At 43.0% G+C, this 24,772-nt stretch overlaps 1 protein-coding gene across 1 annotated transcript in view; it reads left to right on the top strand.

Annotated features, from left to right (window-relative positions):
• The first annotated feature begins 3,312 nt into the window (after positions 1-3,312).
• The window catches only part of DENND11 (DENN domain containing 11), a 51,076-nt gene continuing 29,616 nt past the window's right edge, over positions 3,313-24,772 (top strand). The window contains exons 1-3 of the mRNA XM_032761963.2: positions 3,313-3,671; positions 20,630-20,729; positions 21,672-21,830. Coding sequence (XP_032617854.1) covers positions 3,404-3,671; positions 20,630-20,729; positions 21,672-21,830 — 527 coding nt within the window. The 5' untranslated portion in view covers positions 3,313-3,403. The remainder of the gene's footprint in view (positions 3,672-20,629; positions 20,730-21,671; positions 21,831-24,772) is intronic.

Raw genomic sequence — 24,772 nt, 5'->3', positions numbered from 1 at the left:
CTCGTTCTATATTTCATTTCTTGCCTTGAAGCTGTCTTCCCTGCCTGGCTGTGAGCCCGATGAGAAGGAGCATCTGTTTTCTTCCCAGCTGTCCCAGTGCTATGCACAGGGCTTAGTACCACAGGGCTTAGTAAGAATGATATTTGGTCAAAACTTTAGGCATAACAAAAAGGGAGGGTCTTGACTATCTAGCAATGAAAGATGGCTAAGTAAAATATCAAACGCACATACAATGGAAAACATACATAAGAATGATGCAGGAAACTCCATCTCAAAAAAAAAATGCATATAAAAAGTTTCTAAATTGGATCTCAAAATGTTCATATTCTGATGTTAAGGGTAAAAAGAACACAAAATGGATATAGAACATAAATTCAACATGTAAACATAAATATATCTATTTTAAGATATACAGTCCTTCCTCAGTATCTATGGGGACTGGTTCCAGGACTTCCATGGATACCAAAATCCATGGATGCTCAAGGCATTGATATAAAATGGCATAGTATTAACATGTAATCTAGGCACATCATCCTATATACTTTAAATAATCTCTAGACTACTTAGAACACCTAATACAATGTAAACAGTCATTCTACTGTATTATTTAGGGAAAAATGACAAGAAAAATCTGCGTATGTTCAGTGCAGATGCAACCTTCCTAGGCCCAACTACATGGTACATGTCAGCAACAAGGTAACATTACCACCGATGATGAACCTGTGAAGGTGTAGAGCCGACTGTTCTATTATATTTATGTGCCTTCAGAATAAAAAAGTGAGAAGTCTAATAGGGGTACCATGAATAAACTGTGGCAAGTAAACCTCCCACACGGAGAGATTTGACAAGCAAGAAAATGTGCTTGTCTCAACTGGGTCACTAGATGAAAGGAGAATAAAGTCTTGCCCAAGAATGTGAACTACAAGTCAGTATTGAAGCTAGGTTGCATGGTTGAATGAACCTCAGTGGAGAATTATTCAAAGCAGTCTCAGGTTGGTGGTGCCTCCAGATGGCTGACAAAAGCAAGTCAAAATGTCCTCTGTGAGAACTAGACCTCAGTGGGGACCAGCAGCGATCGTGAGTCACTATGGCAACATTAAAAACTAAAAATTTTTGCTTCCTAGAATTGATGAAATAGAATCAGCAAAATCTTAACAGTGGCCAACTCAGTGGTGAGATTATAGATGAAAGATATTTTTCTGTATTTTATATAACAAACATATTTAGTATTTGGGGAAGTAAAATAAATTTTCAGTTTTACACATATGGTGTCCTAGGTGAAATCATTTTGAAATATTACATCAGACTAGGGTCCCTGAGTATGATTGCCCCTTCCTCTCTTCTTTTCGTCAACAGCAGAGCTATTCTAATAGCTAAATTCAATTAGTTCCCTCCTTATCATCTTGTGAAATTCAGTCATCAAAGAGGAGATAACTCTGATGGTGAATGCATGTGCTAAGAGGGATGTCATCACTGTCATTAACATTTTTGAACACCTACTATGTCCAAGATATTAGATAAAGCCTGACAAGAGGGCCCATTGCACAGAATTGTCTCTACTTTCATTCATATATTTAATTGACAAGTATTTTGGGGCACTTATTATGCACTAGGAATTTAAAGATAGACATTGTGGTTCATGAGCCAGGATATACACACAAATGAAGACTGGAGAAGGCCATAGGCTTAAGGTTTGGAAATTCTGCTTTTCTGTTTATATAAAAAACTGATTGGGAGGGGAATTATGAGCTTATTTCCCGGTATACACACAGCTTGAGGGTATTAAATCTAGGATGTGCTGGGGGGTGGGGGCGGTGGAAGATGGCTATTCCTACAAAAGATCAGGACAAGGAAGTCCCTCCAGGGAGAAAGAGAAAGTCCATCAGCCCTAAAGCCAATGGCTTTAGAAATTGTTTATTCTCTACGAACCTCTACTTTATATTTAAAAATAAAATTCTGAATGCCTCAACCTGAAAAGCTTTGGCTATGGCCTGATCTTCTGATGTAGCGGGCTTTGGAATCCGGCTTGGAGTAGTTTGGATATAGTCCAGTCTGGTGTGCGCCTTTGAATGAGCCAGATAATGCCCCGGCCCTGGTGTTGGCTGGACCATGCCTGGGGCTCCCCATCTATTTCAGTGACTGTCTACATACTCCAGGGAGTGAGCGCTGAATGGTCACTTACTTGCCCTTATAAACTTGCCCTTGTAAGGTCGGGGAAAGGCTGAACTAAATATGTAAATAATGAAAGTAGACCGTGTTCTTGGGGGTAAAATGCTGCATAAGTACATTCTTTATCATTATATCATAGATTTTAGACTAGAAGTGGCAGCCTAGGGCAGTCATTGATTTTCTCCTTAGGAATAGGGGTTAAATCACATTACCATTGCACTGCTGGCGTGTAGGACACGGAGGTTCATAAACATCCCCTGGAGTAACACCCAACACATAGCTCTACTGGGTCCTTTTGCGAACGGGCAAACCGTGGAGCCTTGCTGAACCCTGGATGAACTGTGTACCTCCTTCTCTTGCCACCTCCTTCTTTCTTACTATTTTAACAGCTATTCCTATTTTTATACACATCTCCTCTTAAAGAGTTACTTAGTTGCTAGATTTACCTCAAGGATTGAGGCATTTAAAATTTATTTTTAAATATAAAATGGAGGTTCATAGAAAACCCCTAATCAATTTCCAAAGCCATCAGCTTTAGAGCTGACTTTCCTCTTTCTCCCCTGAGCAACTTCCTTTTCCTGATCTTCTGAGGGAATATCCCTCACCCCACAAATGCTCCAGCACCTCCTAATTTAATACCCTCAAGTTGTATATATACCAGGAAATAAACTCATAATCTCCATCCTAATCAGTTTGTAATAGAAAAGGAAGAGCAAAATTCTCAAACCTTAACCCTATGGCCTTTTCAGTGTTTATAGATGATTATATTGCAAACACCTGGGTAGCCAGGGCCCCTCTACTTCACTCCGCTACTTAGAAGCAGCTTCTGCCACATATCCAGGATTATGTAATACATATCTGTCACGGTCCACAGGACCGGGGGACTTTAAAAAATAATGGTGACATAAAAACTCACAGTGGTAGCTATACCACGGAACCCTAGGTAAGAAGGCACCTCCACCCGCACACAGGTGTATGGACGCAAGGATGAACGTTCCGGCCGCACGCGTCCCACACACGGACGTGCACACGGGCGCCTCCGAACAGGCTCGCGGTTCCCGAAGCCGGTTCCGCGGACGCCTGCTTTGGCTCCGTGGGAAAAGCGCCTCCACGGCGGGGCCCCGGGCAGCGCCAGACCAGGCGGGCTGCGGCGGCGTTGGAGCCGCCAGGCGAGGGGGGTTCCGGCAGCCCGCCCGCCCCGCCCCTCGCGCCCGCGGCTCCGCCTCGCCTCGCCATGGTGGAGCAGGGAGACGCGGCGCCGCTGCTGCGCTGGGCCGAGGGCCCCGCCGTCTCCCTGCCGCAGGCCCCGGAGCCGCAGGCGGGAGGCTGGGGCCGGGGCGGTGGCGGGGGCGCCCGGCCGGCCGCGGAGCCGCCCCGGAGGCGGGAGCCCGAGGAGCCGGCCGCCCCGGAGGTGCTGCTGCAGCCCGGGCGCCTGGAGCTGGGCGACGTGGAGGAGGACCAGGTGGTGGCCGTGTTCGTGGTCACCTTCGACCCCCGCTCGGGTGAGGGCCGCGCCGGGGCCAGGCGCGCGGGGAGGGTCGGGGTGCCCCCGGGCTTTGGGGACGCGGGGGAGGGGCTCGCTGCGCGCGCACCTGCCCTCCTGGCTCCGCACCCGGCACCAGCGCCGGCCCCGGGCTCCCGGGCTCGGGGAAGGGCGGGGGTCGCCCAGTCCTCAGCTCTCTCCCTCGGGGCGCAGCTGGGTGCTGGCGCGCGGCCTCTCGGAGCGGCCCGGAGGGCTTTGTTCCAGCCCCGCTGACCTCCTCTCCCCTCCCCTCTGCTCTCCTCTCCTCTGAGTCCCATCCCCACTGTGGTGTTCGTACTTCTCCAGTGACAGGGGATCCGGTTTGTGGCCACGTTGGGTTTTGTTTTCTTTTCTTGGGGGCTAGAAGATTTTTCACATTGAGCGGAGGAAACCACCCCCCGGGCCCCAGGCGAGCGCCCTGAGCCCCCCGGGCCCCACCCCCGGTCTCCCCGTCCCCCGCTCCCCGCTCCCCGCTCGCCCTGTCCCCCGCTCCCCGCTCGCCCTGTCCCCCGCTCGCCCTAGTTCCCCGTCGCTTCCTCTGGGGTAACTTTCCTAGCGGCCAAGTTCACTTTCTCTGACTGCATTATTTTGAGGAATTAACGCCGAGAGCATTAAGGGATGGGGCTGAGGGATTCAGCTGAAGGCTGATTAAAGGAGAAGCCTCCCGGGATAGGCTGTCTTTCGGAGATCCTTGGAGAATTAAAGTCTTATCCCACATAATCTTAGCCTAACCACCCGGCAGGTGATTAGTTTTCCAGGTGAGAGTCCACGGGGGATAGAAGGTGGAAGAACGACCCTGCGCGCCCGGGAAGCCTTGGAGGGTCAGCTGGGGACTTCTGACTCTGAGAGCGGCTCTGCTGTTCGGTGTTGGGGGAAGGAAGTGTTATCGCAGGAGTCGTGGTGTCAGGGCTTGAGGAAACCCAGGTGTGACTGTCAGTGTCTCCAGGGCAGCTGCTGGAGTGTGGAGTGCCTGTTCGTTCAGGAAAATATTGGCTGCTTTCTGGGATGAGGTGGGATGGAGTGGGGGAAAAAAGGGGTTAGGATCTGGAGAAGGGGAATCCGGTATGGCAGCTGATGATGGGTTCCAGGCCGGTAACTTTGGGGTTCTCAGCTGTAGGACACAGGAAGAATGTGGGATTCACTGTGGAGCTCCATTTGCAGGGACAGAATTTGTGGGGACAATTCAGGCCTTTGTGACTTCTGCTTGTTCCTTTGCCCCATTTCCATGGCTTTCAAACTTTTTTGACTGACCTATCATGTGAAGTTAATTTTACATCACAACCAGTATGCTCACATACATACAGTACTTATGTAACTGAAACAGACATTTCATGAAGTAGTGCTGACTCCTACATGTAATGCATTCTTCTCTCTCTCTCTTTTTTTTTTTTTTTTTTTTGAGACAGTCTCACTCTGTCGCGTAGGCTGGAATGCAGTGGCTCTTTTTTTTTAAGTGTTCATCACACATGCTGGTTGACTCGCATTTGAGATTCCTAGATACCAGTAGTTTGAAAAATATTGGTCTTTTTTGACCAAAGTAACCTGTAATGCTAGACAAAAACCAATACTTTGTAACTAATCATATTGCTTATACCATACCCCATCATTTACAGGTAAACAGCTACCAGCATTTGACTTACCCTGGGAAATATTTCAGAGTAGCTAGAAGGAATGGAAAGAGCACATTCACACGGTCAGATTTAGTATTGGTAGCTCCAGTGGCAGGGTCTTAGGGAAGAGAAAGAGAAAAGAAAGTTTTATACTAATCACAGACAGAGTGGATAATGATAATTGATCAATTATTGATATTGGCCAATTGATATTTATCAATTGATAAAAGCATCAGAGGACTAGTACCTGCCCCCATTCCTTGTCAGTTACAGGCAGTGAGCATGGCTTTGTGAATTTGTGTATATGGAGTGTGTGTGTGTGTGATGGTTTTCAGACCAAGGCTACTGTGCAAAGAAGGGGTTGTAACAGATACTTAGACAGTTTGTGCAGGCATTTTACTATAATGCTATTTGATTTATTCTGGTCACTGCTCTGTAATTTGATGATCATTTATACCCAATTTATAAATGAGGGAACATACCAGGGATGGTTAGGTAATTTGGGAATATTAACTAGCCAATACACACTTGACTGTAAGTCCCGTTGTCTTTCTAGTATACTGTACTGTCTGAACCCCTGCTCCCTCTCATCTGATCCTTATCCAGGGATGGAGGGAGGAAGAGAGAGTGCAGTGTGAGAGGGAGCACTTGTAACTTTTTTTTTGGGGGGGGGGGGGGGGGAAGCAGTCCTTTCCTGCCCATAAATGTGTTTGTCTCTTTTGTCATCTGTCCTACTCCTAAATGGCACTTTGCATCCTGTAAAAATACTCTGATAGACCTTGTACCATATAATTTTATTTTAAACATAGGAGATGTAGTGAATGAATGCTACTGAGCTTCCGAGGGCCTCAAGGTTAGCACTAGGACAGGGCCCTCAGAGAGTGCCTGATGTACCCCTTCTGTGATGGTTCCAGTGGAGTAAGGCCCATAGTGGCACAGTGAGCTGGAGGCATCGCTGGCCCAGCATTTTCCCCTCTCTATTGCTGAGGCAGATCTGCTATTTGTTACTATTTAATGTTGGCCCACCCAGACTTTTGCCCCTCCTTCACCTGTGTTGCCAAAAGCGGTAAAGTGACTATTGACTTATTTACCAAAATTAGAGCATACTGTAGAAGTTCTTACATAAGTGTGATTTGTCTGCTGTTTAGTTTCTCTCGCTGGCCTGCCTGCTTAGCCACTTCCCCATGTCTCTCCCACCTGTGTCCTTGGTTTCCACTCCTAGGAGATCCTTCCTCCCCCTATCCCACACCCACCTCAACCCCCCCCCACCCCATCACTTACTGCCCAGGCCATGGCATTTTGTGCATCTTCCCATGTAATGTGAGTAACTGTTGGCATGTGTCCAAATCAGTGTGCATGAGAGAGAAGGGAGAGTGTGAAAGAGGGAGAAGAGAATTCATAGCTGTGGCACATTTGTTAGGAAGTAGAGTAAGAGGGAAAAGGAGGGGCGGATTCTTGTTAGAAAGGGTGTGTGTGTATGTGTTTGAGCAGGAATATATGCAGTGATTCTCTAAGGTGTGGAAATAAGAGTAATCCTTTTGCACTTTTAGATACAAGTTTTGGAAAGCTAGGCTGGCCATCTGTGGGAAGAATCAGAGAAAGAGTCTTAAAGCTTATTTCCATCAGACTCATGGATTGAAAATTATGGTTGTTGAGTCTACAGATGACTTAAGAACTAGGGGCTTCAGGTTCAAAGTGAGGCTTACACATACACTCAGTCCTCATCTGGAGCAGGGGGCCCTAGGATGGTGGTGCTGATCATCTGGGCCACAAAGCTGCTATTGAAACCAGACCCAAATGCTAACTCTGCAAGCTGGGTGGAAGATGTTGGAAGCCAGAATATTGCTATTTCATTTTGTTCAACCCCATGATTTAGAGCCTTGATTTTAATTTTACTTCATTATTTGGGCTTCTAGTAAAATGTTCTCAGTCAGCTTAATTAAAGGATAGGATATCGTCACACTTGGGGAACACCCCTGCCCCCAGATGGTGGCAAGAGCGGTATCTCTGTGTGGTTGAGGACTTGTGTATGGGCAGGATGGAGGCCGACGAAGCTTTGAACATACAATGTCTGGACATCTTTGCATCTGCCTCATTAGACTGTTTGTTTGTAAGAGACTCACTTTACACTGCTGCGTTTAGAGTTTTATTGTGGGTGTCTGGGAGAAGTTCCTGTGCTCCCTGTGTTTGTATTGGGGCAGCTTGCAGGAGGAGGGGTAAGGTGAGAGGCAGATCACCTGCTGAGGTTTTCAAGATGTTTCTGCCTTTCTTCTTGGGAGTGAATTTCTACCTCTTCCTCCCTCAGCCTCTAGCCAGTGCCCAGATTACATCTAAACACCTATTTAATTTAATGTATCTGAGCGCTTCTATCTTTATGTCAGATGAGTATATTTAAAATCACACACACTAATTTTAATCTCTGTAGATTCCCTGTATAGTCTATGAAACATAAGCTTTTTTTTTTTAAACAATGGAGATGATGGAGGCCCAGTGAGAATAGGGCTAGGTCTGGTGTCTGAGGCACCACTTGGAGCGCTGCCCAGGTCATCTGACTCGTGGCAAATAATAAGTGGCTCCAGCAATGGGTGGGAAAGGGACAAAGTAGAATGCGAATGGAAAATTTGGAGGACGATTTTAAGATGCAAAAAGCAGTCGTAAGCATGGACAGCTCAAATGCAGGCATAGAAAAAGCCTGTTCTGATATCCGGCCAGAAAGTCTCGCAGGAAGAGAAACTCTGTCATGTCGCCATCCTTCCCCTGTATTTCCACCAAATGCCAGTGGAATACAACTGTGGTTCATTTGCTTAATCCCACCCTGGCAGAATCTTTCCCAGGCTGTTGGTGATTCACCTGCTTGTGGTTTTCAGGGAGAAATCAGTTTGTAGCCATCTGCTGTGAAGTCAGTTTCTTCTCTTGAAAATTGAGGAGGGGAAAATAAAAATGGTAATTGTAATACCCACCACCTCCTGAGTGCCTGCTGTGTGCCAAGGACTGTGCCACATGTTTCAACGACCTGCCTCTGATCCTCCCAACAGGCTTCACCATAATCATGAGAAAAACAGGTGCACAAAGCCATTAAGTTGTCTAAAGTTAGGGCCAGAGCCCAAGTCTACCTGCACCCCTTATCCACACCACATCACCACCCAATGGAGAATGATATGGGATCTGTGAAATGGAAGGTCTTTCTTTGTAAAATGAATGCATTGGAATTTAGCCATGGATTGGCATATAGCTGACTTTAAATCAGCAGGATTAGCCTCTTCCTGACTCAGGATTCTTTATCCTGATGCTTTTCTCTTTGTTTTGGATGTGCTCTCAGCCTAGGTGGTTTTAAGACTGTTTCAAACCGTGTAAGACTCAGAGTCAACTCACATGGGTTATTTTCTTTTCTGGTGTTAGGGTCTGAACCAAATACTCTTTGGAGGTTTCCACCTGTGGGATCTGGTGGCCCCTTTAGGTGGTTATGTGAAGGGAATGTATTGTTGGGACCTAGAATACTCTGATTCATGCCTTTATTCCTGAAACAGGATTTGTTTTGACTTCCTGATTAGAATCAGGCCATACGTATACACAGATGGGAAGATGCCCGTGGAAAGAGTAAAACCTCAGGCACGTGCTGGGGTGGGCGTTCCACTCCTGAGGTCAGAGGAGCTGGAAGAGGATCTCCAGCTGAGGCAGTCTCGATAGGAAATGAAGAGCTCAGAAGGAAGTGCTTGCTTGGGAGCCATCTAACAGAGGAGGAAGAAGAAATTCACATATTTCCTATTAAAAAGAGATTGTTTTGGTTCAAGATCATTGCTTTCTCTATTTTAAATATTTTGAGGTGAACTTTCTAGCAGGCAGCAGTTACTGCAGTTAATGTCCAATCTCCCTAGGAAGTAGTGATGAATTTTAAGACATCTGGGGGTTTTGTCATTTCTTATTTAAACAGAACTAGTTTTGGAAGACAGAGGCAGTGGTCAACCTAGATAGGACAGCCTACATCTGGCCTAGCCCATGGGCTTATAAAACCCCAGCTCTGGGAGGCCCTGGTGCACAGAGCTGTCAGGCTGACCTTCGGAGCTGTGGAGTGGCAGGGTTCAGACCATCTGTACATCCTCAGCCAGGCGCGACACTGGCCTTCTGGCTTTCCCTGGGTAACTGAGCTGCCAGCCTCATAGTCGGTTAGTCCAAGTTCCTTTAAACACAGACATATTTGCCTTTGCATGAGCTCAGCACCTGGCAGGCACCATGCTGCCAAGTTGTGCTCCACCAATATTTGTTCAATGACCAGCTGAATGTACACAATGCATATTGCCACATTTGTGCCTCCCGTGGTCATGTGAATCCCTCCTCAGAAGTTCTCTTTGCAGTAGAGGCCAGGAAGTGCCTGTAAGTACCTGTAATAGGCCCAAGTCATGGTCCAAGATGAGAAAGGACACAGAGATGGAAGGAGAGCAAGTTAGGGGAGAAAAAGGCACTTGTCAGTGGCAATTCCTCTCTTTGATGGACTAGCCATGAGATGACCTCTTTTGTTGAATCTTCCAGGCCCCAACTCCCTGGCTGAGTTCTTAATACAGTGAGGATATTTGGCAAACCTAAAAGCATGGAATGTGAAGACTGAGCCTGGGATAAGTAGCAGTCAGGATGAGTTTCTTTCTGGTATTAAATGGCATCCCATAAGGATTACTAATTATGCAAAATCACTTTCCATTAAGCCTCCTCAAATTCCATATGTAAGCTGGTTTTCATTTGTAATGTTTCTGTAGGATAGCCTCAAGCCCTGATAGCGCTTCATTCCCTATTATCTGTGGCATAGTGCCTCAATTATTTTTGGCTTTTGCAAGGGCCTTTATGCTCTCCTTAGGTTTTTTCACATTGCTATTATTTCAATTATTTTCCCCAATTTGTAAGCTGAAATGTTTTGAAAAGTTGAAAGAATAGTACAGTGAAAACCTGTATGTCTTTCACTTAAGAGTCCCTGTTTATTGACATTTTGCCCCATTTGCCTTGTTCTTACATAGTCACTTCCCCTATAACATGAAATGTGTGTTCCAAAAATCAATCACTGTGTGGCAAAAAAAAAAAAATGAAGTAAAAATCACAGGGCTTATGAGAAAAACTTTGTCAGTGGCACTTTTTTTTTTTGTTTAAAAGATAGGAACCTACCAAAAACTATAGGACAGTTTTGCATATGATAAATGGTTAAGAAATACATACTCAGTAAATATGGAACTGTACCTTTAAAAGACCTGGTGTTTGTATCTGGAGGTGAGTGCTGAAAGGATTGAGTCTGTGAATTACTATGTGTGGTGGGACGGGGGCTGTCTGAAATCAGAGGCAAAACTGTGACGCTAGAGGTGCGTGGCAGGGCCCAGAACGAGGTGACCTGAGGTAGCAGGTAGAAGCTTAAGGTGGGTGTGTGTTGTATATTCCGACGTGGCTTGATTCAGCTGGGTGTAGTTTTCCACATTGACTTTGTGTTTTTCGTGATTGAAATCACGCATAAGCAAATGTCAAATTCCCTAATACATCGATTGCTTTGGAACAGATTCAACAAGCATTATAGCAGAACTGTCTGTGTGTAGAGATATAAATAGACTTTTCTTTTTTTGCTGAACTATTTGAAAGTAAGTTGTGGATGTCATGGCATTTCATTTCTAAATTCTTCAGTATGGGCTGGGCGTGAATATGTATACCAACACCTGTAATGTCAACACTTTGGAAGACCGAGGTGGAAGGATTTCTTGAGGCCAGGAGTTCAAGACCAGCCTGGGCAACATGGTGAGACCTCAGCCCTACAAAAATTTAAAAAATTAGCCAGGTGTGGTGGCGCATGCCGGTAGTCCCAGCTGTTTGGGAGGTTGAGATGGGAGGATCGTTTGAGCTCTGGAGTGAGAGGTTATAGTGAGCTATGATTGGGCCACTGCACTCCAGCCTGGGCAACCCTGTCTCTTAATAAAATAAAATAAAATGAAAATACTTCAGTATAAATCTAAGAATAAGGCTGTTTTTCTACATCACCATAGTATCATTGCCACTCTTAGGGCAGTTAATTTAGGTTAATTCATCAATTAGGGTTTTTTAAATAATATATTTTATTTTTTAGAGCAATTTTAGTTTTACAGAAAAATTGAGCAGAAAGTACAGAGTTCCCATATACTACCTCCCCCTCACTCATACACATATAATTTCCCTTTATTAACATCTTTCATTAGTGTGGTATATTTGTTATAATTGATGAACTAATATTGACACATTATTGTTTATTTAAATCCATAGTTTGCATTAAAGTTCACTGTTGTACAGTTCAATGGGTTTTGAAAAATGCACGATGTTATGTATCCACCATAACAGTATCATACAGAATAGTTTCACTGCCCTAAAGATCCTATGCTTGACCTATTCATCTCTCCCTTCCTATTGATCTTTCTATTGTCTCTATAACTTTGCCTTACCCAGAATGTCACATAGTTGAAATCATACAGTATGTAGCCCGTTCAGGCTGGCTTTTCTTATTTAGCGACATGCATTTAAAGTTCCTCCATGTCTCTTCATGGCTTGATAGCTCATTTTTCTGTATCGCTAAAGAGTATTTCATTGTATGGATGTCTCACGTTTTCTTTATCCATTCACCTATGAAGGACATCGTGGTGGTTTTCTAGTTTGGGGCCGTTGTGAATAAAGCTGCTGCAAACATCTGTGTGCAGGTTTTGTGTGGATGTAAGTTTTCAGCTCATTTGGATAAATACAAAGGTGCATTGTTGCTGGGTCATATGATAATAATATGTTAGTTTTGTAAAAAACTGCCAAACTGTCTTTCAAAGTGGTTGTGCCATTTTATATTCCCACCAGCAATGAATTCCTGCTGTCCCACATCCTCATCAGCATTTGGTGTTTTTGGTGTTTTGAATGTTAGCCATTCTGATATGCGTGTCATGATATCTCATTGTTATTTTAATTTGCAATTGCGTAATGAGCATATGAAAAAATATTCAACATCATATGTCATTTGCCATCTGTGTATCTTCCTTGATCAGGTGTCTGTTCAGATCTTTTACTCTTTTAAAAAGTTGGATTGTTTTCTTATTGTTGAGTTTTATGAGTTCTTTGTATATTTTAGATAACAGTCCTTTATCAGATATGTGTTTTGCAAATATCTTCTCTCAGTCTGTGGCTTGTGTTTTCATTCCCTTAATAGTGTCTCTCATAGATCAGAAGTTTTAAATTTTAATGAAGTCCAGTGTATCCATTTTTCCTTCATGAAATGTGCTGTTAGTGTTATATCTAGAAACTCACTGCTAAACCCAAAGTCACCCAGATTTTTCTCCTGTGTTATCTTCCAGAAGTTTTATAATTCTGCATTTTACATTTGGTTTACATATTTTAAAAAATTATTTTAGAGACAGGGTCTCACTCTTTTGCCTGGGTTGGGATACAGTGGATTGAGCATAGCTCCTTGCAGCCTTGAACTCCTAGGCTCAAGTAATCCTCCCACCCCAGCCTCCCAAGTAGCTAGGACAACAGGCACACACCACCATGCCTGGCTAATTTTTTTTTTTTAAATTTTTTGTAGAGACAGGGTCTTGCTGTGTTACCTAGGCTAGCTACTTTCCATATTGAATAAATTTTTGTGAAAGGGATAAAGTAGGTGTCTAGTTTCATTTCTTTGCATGTAGATGTCCACTTGTTTCAGCACCATTTATTGTAAAGACTATCTTTTCTCCATTGTATTGCCTTTGTTCCTTTGGCAAGATTACGTGATTAATTTGTGTGGGTCTGTTTCAAGGCTCTCTATTCTGTTCCATTAATCTATTTGTCTGATATTTCACCAATACTTACTCTCTTGATTAATTTTATGTAAGTCTCGAAGTTGGGTGCACTGTTCATCTTCCAATTTTATTGTTCTTCAGTATTATGTTGGCTATTTGGGGTCTTTTGCCTTTCCATGAAGCTTTGGAATTAACTTGTCAATATACACAAAATAATTTGCTGGGATTTTGATTGGGATTGCATTGAGTCTATAGCATAAGTGAATGTGAAATTCCCTGTGCTCAAATTGCTCTCGAGTACATCTGTTGCATTGACATAAATCCAGTAAGTGATAAAAGTAGAACTGACTATATACAGATATGGATATGCCTCTTTTTCCTGAACCATTTGAAAGTAAGTCACAGATATGATGTCACTCCTAAATGTTTGAGTATAAACCTTCTAAGGATAAGAACATTTTCCTGTGTAACTACAATATTATTACTATTTCTAAGGTAATTAACACTAATTCATCAGTTTTTTTTAAACACATGCATGCCCTTAATAAATCTGTTTTTTTTAAAATACCCATTCTGTCCTGTGCAAGGCATGATACTGTATAGAAATGTGAAGACAAGGAAAATTCCCACCTTGTAAAAGTTCACAGACTCCTGCGGAGACAGACATGGAAGACATGATTATGATATGTAGAGATGAGGGCCATAGTAGCTCTGCCTACTTTCCTTTCATTCAAGGAGTTGTCAGCAGGAATGTGCTTGCCATGGGATAAGGATACCTCTCCCCAGAGTGGTGTTCTGGAACCTGTGCCCCGTTCTTTGATTTGCCAGCCTCTAATGGACCTTCCCAACCCAGATGGGCTTATGTCCACCTAGAAGTGAAGGATGTAACTAACAGTATGTCATTCGCTCCCTCTGTTCCTTTCCATTTCTGTGCAATTAGATTTGGTAGGCACAGAGGAGCAAGGAAGAGGGTTTGAGAACCAGGCTAAGGAATGGGGACTTTATCTTCTAGGTCAGTTGTACTAAGTAGGACATAGGCTGGACATGAATACTGGAAGCCCAAATCAACAGTGGCATAATCAAGATAGGAGTCTATTTCTTTTACATGTAACAATCAGGTGATAGCAGCCTAGGGCTGGAACATTGGCCCAAATCTCCAGGGTCATCCAGGGACCTAGACCCATGTTGACCGATGGCTCCAGCATCCCCTCCGTGATACGATGCTACATCCACGTTCCAGGTAGCAGGGTGGAGAAAGGGGCAGTGTGCTCCTTGCCTTTCAGGCACCTTCTGGAAGTGATGCACCTCATTTCTGTCCACATGACACTGACCAGAATTCACTCATGAAGGTACTGAGAAACATAGCCTTCATTTGGAAGGCCATACACCAAGTTAAAAATAGCAGGTTCTGATTCATATAAGAAGGGAAGAGTGGATATGGAAGGACAGCTTGCACACCTGATATACCTGTATTTCTTTTTATTTTTATTTTTATTATTTTTATTTATTTTTATTATACTTTAGGTTTTAGGATACATGTGCACAATGTGCAGGTTTGTTACATATGTATCCATGTGCCATGTTGTTTTGCTGCACCCATTAACTCGTCACTTAGCATTAGGTATATCTCCTAATGCTGTCCCGCCCCCCTCCCCCCACCCCACAACAGTCCCCGGAGTGTAATGTTCCCCTTCCTGTGTCCATGAGTTCTCATTGTTCAATTCCCACCTATGAGTGAGAACATGTGGTGTTTGGTTTTTTGTCCTTGCGATAGTTTACTGAGAATGATGTTTTCCAGTTTCATCCATGTCCCTACAAAGGACATGAACTCATCATTTTTTATGGCTGCATAGTATTCCATGGTGTATATGTGCCACATTTTCTTAATCCAGTCTATCGTTGTTGGACATTTGGGTTGTTTATAGATTCAATGCCATCCCCATCAAGCTACCAATGACTTTCTTCACAGAATTGGAAAAAACTACTTTAAAGTTCATACGGAACCAAAAAAGAGCCCGCATCGCCAAGTCAATCCTAAGCCAAAAGAACAAAGCAGGAGGCATCACACTACCTGACTTCAAACTATACCACAAGGCTACAGTAACCAAAACAGCACGGTACTGGTACCACAACAGAGACATAGATCAATGGAACAGAACAGAGCCCTCAGAAATGATGCCGCATATCTACAACTATCTGATCTTTGACAAACCTGACAAAAACAAGAAATGGGGAAAGGATTCCCTATTTAATAAATGGTGCTGGGAAAACTGGCTAGCCATATGTAGAAAGCTGAAACTGGATCCCTTCCTTACACCTTATACAAAAATTAATTCAAGATGGATTAAAGACTTACATGTTAGACCTAAAACCGTTAAAATCCTACAAGAAAACCTAGGCAATGCCATTCAGGACATAGGCGTGGGCAAGGACTTCATGTCTAAAACACCAAAAGCAATGGCAACAAAAGCCAAAATTGACAAATGGGATCTAATTAAACTAAAGAGCTTCTGCACAGCAAAAGAAACTACCATCACACTGAACAGGCAACCTACAGAATGGGAGAAAATTTTTGCAACCTACTCATCTGACAAAGGGCTAATATCCAGAATCTACAATGAACTCAAACAAATTTACAAGAAAAAAACAAACAACCCCATCAAAAAGTGGGCAAAGGACATGAACAGACACTTCTCAAAAGAAGACATTTATGCAGCCAAAAAACACATGAAAAAATGCTCATCATCACTGGCCATCAGAGTGGGATACCACTCACACCATTAGAATGGCCATCATTAAAAATCAGGAAAAAGGTCTGGAGAGGATGGAGAAAAGAAAACTTTTACATTGTTGGTGGGAATGTAAATATTCAACATTGTGAAATCAGTGTGGTGTTCCTCAGGAACTAGAATAGAAAACCATGACCACCATCCCCTTAAGGCATATACCAAAGACTATAAACATCTGTAAAAACACGTCACCTTTTTTTTATTGCACACTATTCACAAATAAAAATTGGGGCAACCTAAAATGCCTTCCGGGAACATCACACACCGGGGACTGTTGTGGGGTGGTGGGAGGGGGGAAGGATAGCATTAGGAGATATACCTAATGCTAAATGACGAGTTAATGGGTGCAACACACCAACATGGCACATGTATACATATGTGACAAACCTGCACGTTGTGCATATGTACCCTAAAACTTAAAGTATAATAATAAAAAAAATGCCTTCTATGTAATTAGTCTCTTAAGATACTCCTTTAAAAAAGATTTAAGATACTCCTTTAAAAAAGATAATTTGGGGAAACATTAAGCACTGTATTGCTCTCATGGAGATTCACGATGCAGAGTGGCATATGAAAGGCTCTGAGAAGTTCTGCAATAAAGGAATGTGTCTAGCTTTGTTTAAGCTAAGATAATTTGGCCAAAAACACACACATTTCACAAAATTTTGTTTTCTTTTTTGCAGAAGCCCTATTAACATAAGCTTGGGAAATACTACTTTGGGAATCATTTAAAGTGTCTTAGTTTGCAGTGATGCAAACATTTTTAAAGCAATTCTATTCCTAGGGATGTAGTCAGTAGAAATGTGCATATTGTGTTGGTCAAAGTTCAATCAGAAACAGAAAAACTAGGAGATACCTAAAGGAATTTGTTGCAGGGATTTGGTTTTATGCAACTGTGGGAGCTGTTAGACAATCTATATAAGGCTGTTCTTTGTGTCTGATGTTGGAGTTTGAAGTCTACTGGGCAGACAGTTATGAAGGAAAAGAGTAAACTTGTGAAGAAGAGTAGAAGGAGGAGGAAAAGGAAGAATAAGAAGCTGAAACTCATGAAGATAGATGGGAACGTGGATCAGGCTGTTACTGTATCCAGCTTTGGTGATGTGGGTGTCCTAAAGAGAAGCTGATGCCCTTTATTATGGAACTAAACATACACCTGGCTTAGGAGTCAGAGAAACTGAAGGAAGATCAAGGGATGGTGGCTGCAGCATCATCAGGGCTGGCTGCCGCCCCTCACCACTGTAGTAAGCCTGCAGAGAAGCAACTATGCAGTAGACCTTCTGCACTGACCTTACAGATGCAAACATAACATGGCTACTGATTCACTTCCAAATCTCAGCTGGAAACATACAAAGAAGGGAATTCTGAGAAGGATAGTTCAGCCCAACCAGGTCAATGCATTACAATGCCGCTTGACACTATTTCAGCAGATGGCAAATACAGGATTGTTTACAGCAGTGCCCGTTGCTGTAACTTCAAATTGGAAGTAACCTAAGTGTGCATCACCAGTTAAGCAGGTAAACTGCTGCATGCATATGATAGAAGTAATAGATGAACAAACTATTGCTACACACATCAGCATGCATGACATAAAAGACATAAAAGAATACAAACTATAATTACATTTGTGGAAACTCAGAAGAGGCTAAGCTAATTCATGAGAGAGGGTTAATGATTTGGAGGCTCTATGACGGAGGTTTCTGATGTACAAATAATGTTCTTTCAGCTTCTTGATCTGGGTGTTACTTACACAAATATGTTTACTTTGGGAAAATCCATTGAGTTGTACTTTGTGCACTTTTCTTTTTTAAAAATTTTAAGTTCCAGGATACATGTGCAGGATGTGCACGTTTGTTACATAGGTAAACATGTGCCATGGTGGTTTGCTGCACCTCTCAACCTGTCACCTAGGTATGAAGCCCTGCATGTGTTAGCTATTTATTCTGATGCTTTTTCTTTCCCTTCCCCACCGACAGGCCCTGGTATGTGTTGTTCCCTTCCCTGTGTCCATGTGTTCTCATTGTTCAGCTCCCACTTATGAGTGAGAACATGCAGTGTTTGGGTTTCTGTTCCCATGTTAGTTTGCTGAGGATAATGGCTTCCAGCTCCATCCATGTCCCTGCAAAGGACATGATCTCGTTCCTTTTTATGGCTGCATAGTATTCTATGGTGTATATGTACCACGTTTTCTTTATCCAGTCTACCATTGATAGGCATTTGGGTTGATTCCATGTCTTTGCTATTGTGAATAGTGCTGCAATAAGCATCTTTGCACTTTTCTATACTTACGCTATACTTCAATATAACATTTGGGTAAATAAAGTTTTAAGACACTTGGGTAGTCATGGGCAGGCTGGGTTGGAGAAAAGAAGCTAAGTTTGAGCTAGCTGAACCCCGTAATGTGTGGCGTGTGGGTAAACAAGGCAGTAAGTATTAGAAGAAGCAGGTTGGTTGAGTATGAGGAGGACAGAGCCTATTGAGGGTCATTGTAGCTCTGTCCCAGACTGTCCCTTTCCTCTGCTGACCGTATACTGCTGCTGTTATGCGTTAGGAGCGTGTATACAGAGGCCCAAGCAGGGGCTCTTATTGCTGGCATGCAGCAGCAGAATCACCCTGTGGCAGGGCAGGAAGATGGTGATTCTGTAGACCTAGGGTAGCCCCTGGCACCTTTTAAAGCTCCCTAGCTGTCCTGATGCGTTCCACAGGAAAAAAACCACTGGCCTGTGGAGGTAATAGACATGGATGGTAGGAGAAAATATAGGAAAGCGTGGGGGAACTTGGTGCTTAAAAGACTCATCTTATCCCCAAGGTCACCCCTCTTTCTTTCTGAGTGCTTTTTCTTATCTTTGACCCTGACAAACATGACATTGTTCAAGGCTTTCTGTTTTATGAACTCTTAATTCCTTTTTCATGCTTTTCACTTTAGTGAATTGACTAGATGATCAGAATCATCATTCCTCTTTTGAAAATAAACTATTTGAAAGTGCCTTGGGCTGTTGAGTGGGAGATTCGACAATGCTCTATGATATCTACCACGTCCTGAGACTAGATTGTATATTCCCTGATGCCCTGAACAATTATCTGAAAGCATTGTTTGGCTGAGATTATCGACGGTTTTTCTAATGCCTAGCAAATTAGGATTCGGAGTGTTAATAAGAAGTTTGTTCTGAAATGAAATCTCACAAGTGGCCTAGTGTTTTGCTTTAAACCCTTTTGAATATGCATGAAAACAACGGGGAGTATTCTATAGTGTTCTCTCAAGACTCCAGATAACACTGCTATTGTATAGTTCCCTGATTCCCGCAGCCTGAGGCATGCTTGTACTTTTAAAATCTTACTTTGGCCTGGAGCGGTGGCTCACGCTTGTAATCCCAACACTTTGGGAGGCTGAGGCAGGTGGATCACCTGAGGTCAGGAGTTGGAGACAGCCAGGGCCACATGGTGAAACTCCATCTCTACTAAAAATACAAAAAAAAAAAAAAAAATAGCTGGGCGTGGCCGGGCTCGGTGGCTCATGCCTGTAATCCCAGCACTTTGGGAGGCTGAGGTGGGCGGATCATGAGGTCAGGAGATTGAGACCATCCTGGCTAACACGGTGAAACCCCGTCTCTACTAAAAATACAAAAAAATTAGCTGGGTGTGGTCGCGGGCGCCTGTAGTCCCAGCTACTGGGGAGGCTGAGGCGGGAGAATGGTATGAACCCAGGAGGCGGAGCTTGCAGTGAGCCGAGATCGCATCACTGTACTCCAGCCTGGGCGACAAGAGCGAGACTCCGTCTCAAAAAAAAAAAAAAAAAAAAAAAAAAATTAACCGAGTGTGCTGGTATGCGCCTGTAGTCCCAGCTACTCAGGAGGCTGAGGCAGGAGAATCGCCTTGAACCTGGGAGGTGGAGCTTGCAGTGACCCAGGATTGCGCCACTGCACTCCAGCCTGGGCAACAAAGTGAGACTCTGTCTCAAAAAAAAAAAAAAAAAAAAAAAAAAAAAAAATCGCACCTTATCCTTTGTCATAACATTGATCCCCCTGCACTGTAACTGCTGATCTCCTCTAGCTCTCCTCATTTCTCTCTGGAATCTAATCTCACTGAGGTCAGGGACTTTGTATCTCCAGCATCTAGCTCAGGAGAAACTGAATAATTAATGATGAGTGAATGAGTCCCAAAATTCTGGAAGCAAATATCATTGGCCCTTGAAGAAGGACCTCACTTAGAGACGAGAGAAAGAGAGGGAGGGAAACAGAGTTACATTGGTCAGAGAGGTAGGAAAAGCACTAAAATAGTATTCTATCATGGAAATCTAGGAAAAAGAGGAGGAATGTGTGAGGAATTAGCAAATGCTACCTAGAGGTAAACGAGAATGAGAATTTTAAAAATGTTTTGGGATTTTTCCCAGTCATTAGTGGCTATAGATAGAATCAAGATCTCAAGGGATTAAGGAAAGAACACAAGATAAGGAAATGAGGGCGGAAGGTTAAAAAAACATGCAGAGAAGTGAGGCCGCGAAAGGCAGATGTGGAAGTGGTTGAGCAGAATGACAGAATGAAAGGCAGCATCCTCAGGAGGGAGAACAGTGTTTGGGGGCAGAGATGGGAGATTCCTTCAGTGTCCATCTCCAGGTCCTCCGGCATCACCCCTGTGGGTGATGGAGGAGCTGAGCTGTGAACATCTCGCTAGTCTGTGTCAGCCTGAGTCAGCAGTCGGTTTATTGAGAAGCCATGTGTGCTAAGCCCTGTACTAAGCCATTTTCTTTGAATGATGTTGTTTCTTTTAACTTGCACCTTCCTTTTCCTACAGGAAACATGGTAGAATGGTGCTTACCTCAAGATATTGACCTTGAAGGTGTTGAGTTCAAGTCTATGGCCAGTGGGTCCCATAAAATCCAGTCTGATTTCATGTAAGTACTTCTGAACTGGAGTCTTCTTCGTACCATTCCCCCCACCTCCACACTTTCCCCAAAGCAGAAGGGCTCTTATTAGGAGGTCTTCATGTGCTATGTGTAAATGCCTTGAAAATACATGGATAGTTTTGTGTTTACATCATTTTTCTAGTGAGATGGCTAGCTTTCATCAGATTCTCAATGGGCTTCATGACCTGCAAATCTTAAGAATCCCTACCTGTAGAGGTTCTCTCAATTTCTCAGAAATTACATGGACCTCTCTTGAGGTCTGGTTTTAATGGAAGTGCACAGTTTCAGCCCCTTGTGAGTTAACTGAGAACATCTATGTGTTCAACCTTGAAATTCCAGCTTTAAGTAAGGCCATTTTTTAGTCCTGTGTAGTGGGGCATTCAGAGAGTTTTGTGAGAAGGAACAATGGAAAGAGCTTAAGGGTAATGAAGTGGCTTTAATCTCCTCATGGGGCTGAATTCATGACTGATACAAGTGTGAGAAAGAGGAGGAAATGAAGAGGAGGAAATGAAATGGCAGCTCAGTGAAAAATATCAGAGCCTCAGGAAGTAAGGGAAGAATCACTGCAGTTTATGCTACGAAAGAGAGTCCTAGTTCCAGAGGAGCCTGAAGAGGAATGTTGGTTCTGCTTCTGCCATCCAAGTCATTATTTGTGGTGCAGGAGAGAAGAGATGTGTCCATGATTGTGGGCAGCTGAGTGGCAGGCTTGCCAGAGACTAAGTCCCAGGTCCAGCCGGGTGACCCTTGGCAAGTTCTGTAATCAAGCCTTGCTTGTCTCATCAGTGAGGTCACGTGGCTTGGCCCACTTGTTTTCTTGAGGCTGAGCTTTGTCATTGACAGCCCCAAACACAGTTCATTTGTTTTGTTTAGGATTGCATCTCAAAATTCCTCTCTGATCTTGAACCACACTACGTATTTGGTCTCTTCTAGCTATTTCCGAAAGGGGCCCTTCTTCGGCCTGGCCTGCTTTGCCAACATGCCAGTGGAGAGCGAGCTGGAACGTGGTGCGCGGATGAAATCTGTGGGCATCCTGTCTCCCTCCTACACACTGCTTTACCGCTACATGCACTTCTTGGAGAACCAGGTTCGGTACGTGGCTTCCGTACATGTGCAGGGAGGCAGCAGGATCCACCAGCTGGTGCATATGGCACGAGCCCTCGGAGACAGCACTTGCGTGCCAGAGCAGCAGATGTCTTTCCAAGAACATCCATGGCGATGTTTCACGCCTCGGGTGGTGTCCTTTCGTTTCAGCCAACGTCCTGCGTGATGAGTCTTCACTTTATAATGAAAGCTGGGGTATATTCTGCCTTCAGTTTGGTTTAATACTGCCATCACTTTTTAAAATTAAGTCATTTGTTGATAGGTACATTATCTTTGTTTATGCAGAGCCACAATAGTTACCTCCTTGCCCCAAGTAGGCAAAGAAATCCTAAACTTTTTAAAAGCCTACTCCTTTTATTACTGGGATTCTTACTATGATTGGGATAATAGAAAGAGAACTTAAAAAAAAAATATATATATATATATATATTTTTTTTTTTTGGTAGAGACAGGCTCTTACTATATTGCCCAGGCTGGTCCTGAACTCCTAGAGTCAAGTGATCCTCCTGCCTCAGCCTGCCAAAGAGCTGAGATTATAGGCGTGAGCCAAGGTGCCTGGCATAGGAAGAGAATTTCTAACAGAAGCCGCAAAACGATTAGTTACTTTACATTTTTTTCATCATGCAAGTAACCTAATTATATTTCAGATTTTGAGGGGCAAATTTATCCCTAATCCCTGAAGCACTGATAAAATGTATCACTTCTTTTCTGTGTATGTGTATACGTTTAAAATATATATTTGGCATCATGCAATATATATCCTCTTTTATAGTCTATACTTTTAAAATTTATCACTATTTAAACATTTTTATGCAACATAATTGTGATCTTCAGCTTTGAAAGCATGAACTTTATTGTTTGTGGAAAACACATGTTTATTATTTAAAAATTTATATGAAAGTACAAAGGATTTTTTAAAATCCTCTCATATATTAACACTCACAGATATCCATTGACAATATTCCATGAATGTGACTCTAGAATACAAATATCTTTACAAAAATAGGATTAATATTTTATGGATTTAATTTTCTTAAATAGCAGGCTGTGTTAATGAAATATATTAAACATAATTTTACTTATAACTTCAAGTAAATATTTTTTCACAGATATATTATTCCTTGAAATATTCCTCCAAAATTAAGAAAAAAGATTATGAAAAATGTGACAATATGGTGTCAGTACTTTACTGAGAAACAATATATAAACATTAAAACTGATCAGGAATGGTGGCTCATGCCTGTAATCCCAGCACTTTAGGAGGCCAAGGAGGATCAATTTAGGAGGATCAGTTGAAGCCAGGAATTCAAGACCAGCCTGGGCAACAAAGCAAGATTCCAACTCTACAAAAACAAAAAAATTAGCCAGGCATGGTGGTGTGCACCTGTAGTCCTAGCTACTTAGGAGGCTGAGGTGAGAGGATGGCTTGAGCCCAGAAGTTCAATGCTGCAGTGAGCTATGATTGCATCATTTTACGCCAGCCTGAGTGACAGAGCAAGGCGCTGTTTAAAAAATAAATAAAAAATAAAAAAAATTCTTGAATGGTTGAATTTTACCATCAAGCACTTTTCTTTCTTTGAAAGGATCTTGTATGATTAATACTATTGGCCTGTTCCCTTTATCCTCAGCTGGTCGTACAATTCTTGAATGCTTTCTTCTTCCCCTCAGGATGCTATAGATGTTGTTCTACTGTTATCTGAAATTAGTCGTTTTGGAGAAGTTTCTCCATCCAGATACCTATAGAGTCTGTCTTTGTGCTGTTTCTGAACTTGCCAAATGTTTTGTTTTGTTTTTGTTGCTTTTGTTTTTTGAGATGGAGTCTCGATCTGTCACCCAGGCTGGAGTGCAGTGGTGCGATCTTGGCTCACTGCAACCTCTGCCTCTTGGGTTCAAGCAATTCTCCTGCCTCAGACTCCTGAGTAGCTGGGATTACAGGGGCCCACCACCACGCCCGGCTAATTTATTATTACTTTTTTAGTAAAGACAGGGTTTCACCATGTTGATCAGGCTAGTCTTAAACTCCTGACCTCATGATCTGCCCGCCTTGGCCCCCCAGAGTTCTGGGATTACAGGCATGAGCCACTGCGCCTGGCCTGAACTTGCCAAATGTTTATTAGTTCATATCAGTATGTCGTGGGATAGTTTGTCCCCTTTGCTCAATAGATAGGTCTTTTATTTTTAATTTTAGGAACCTTTTCTTCTGTAATAAAATATTTAACTTTTGCACTCTGTTTTTTTCTTCTCCAGGAATACCCATTTTGCATATGTTTTCCCCCCATTGTCTTCCCTGTTTGTTATTTCGATGATTATTTTAATAGCGCTTCATTGCTGGAGCTGTCCCATACATTTACTTGGTTATACTCTGTGGCTGAATATGCAGCATGTTTCTGTTTACTGTTTATTTTTTTAGCTGCTCCTCTACCTTTTGGAGCTGTGGAAAATACATTTGCACATATATCTTTTTCTGTACTCAAAATATTTCCTCAGTTTTTTTTTTTTGTCTCAGAAGTAATATTATGAAGTTCTAAAAAAGACCATTTTATTGGGATTTTGACACTTTTAAAACAATATTATTCGTTTTAAAAAGCAAATTTTCCAGCCGGGTGCGGTGGCTCATGCTTGTAATCCCAGCACTTTGGGAGGCCGAGGCGGGTGGATCATGAGGTCAGGAGATCGAGACCACAGTGAAACCCCGTCTCTACTAAAAATACAAAAAAAATTAGCCGGGCGTGGTGGCGGGCGCCTGTAGTCCCAGCTACTCGGAGAGGCTGAGGCAGGAGAATGGCGTGAACCCCGGGAGGCAGAGCTTGCAGTGAGCCGAGATTGCGCCACTGCACTCCAGCCTGGGCGACAGAGCAAGACTCCGTCTCAAAAAAAAAAAAAAAAAAAAAAAAACAAATTTTCCAAGTAGGCAATACAGTCTCATGGTT

Source organism: Hylobates moloch, unplaced genomic scaffold (genome assembly GCF_009828535.3).
Source record: "Hylobates moloch isolate HMO894 unplaced genomic scaffold, HMol_V3 SCAFFOLD_1, whole genome shotgun sequence".
NCBI classification, from domain to species: domain Eukaryota; kingdom Metazoa; phylum Chordata; class Mammalia; order Primates; family Hylobatidae; genus Hylobates; species Hylobates moloch.
Note: the sequence above shows the minus strand (reverse complement) of the source record. Positions and strands in the feature narration are given on the sequence as shown.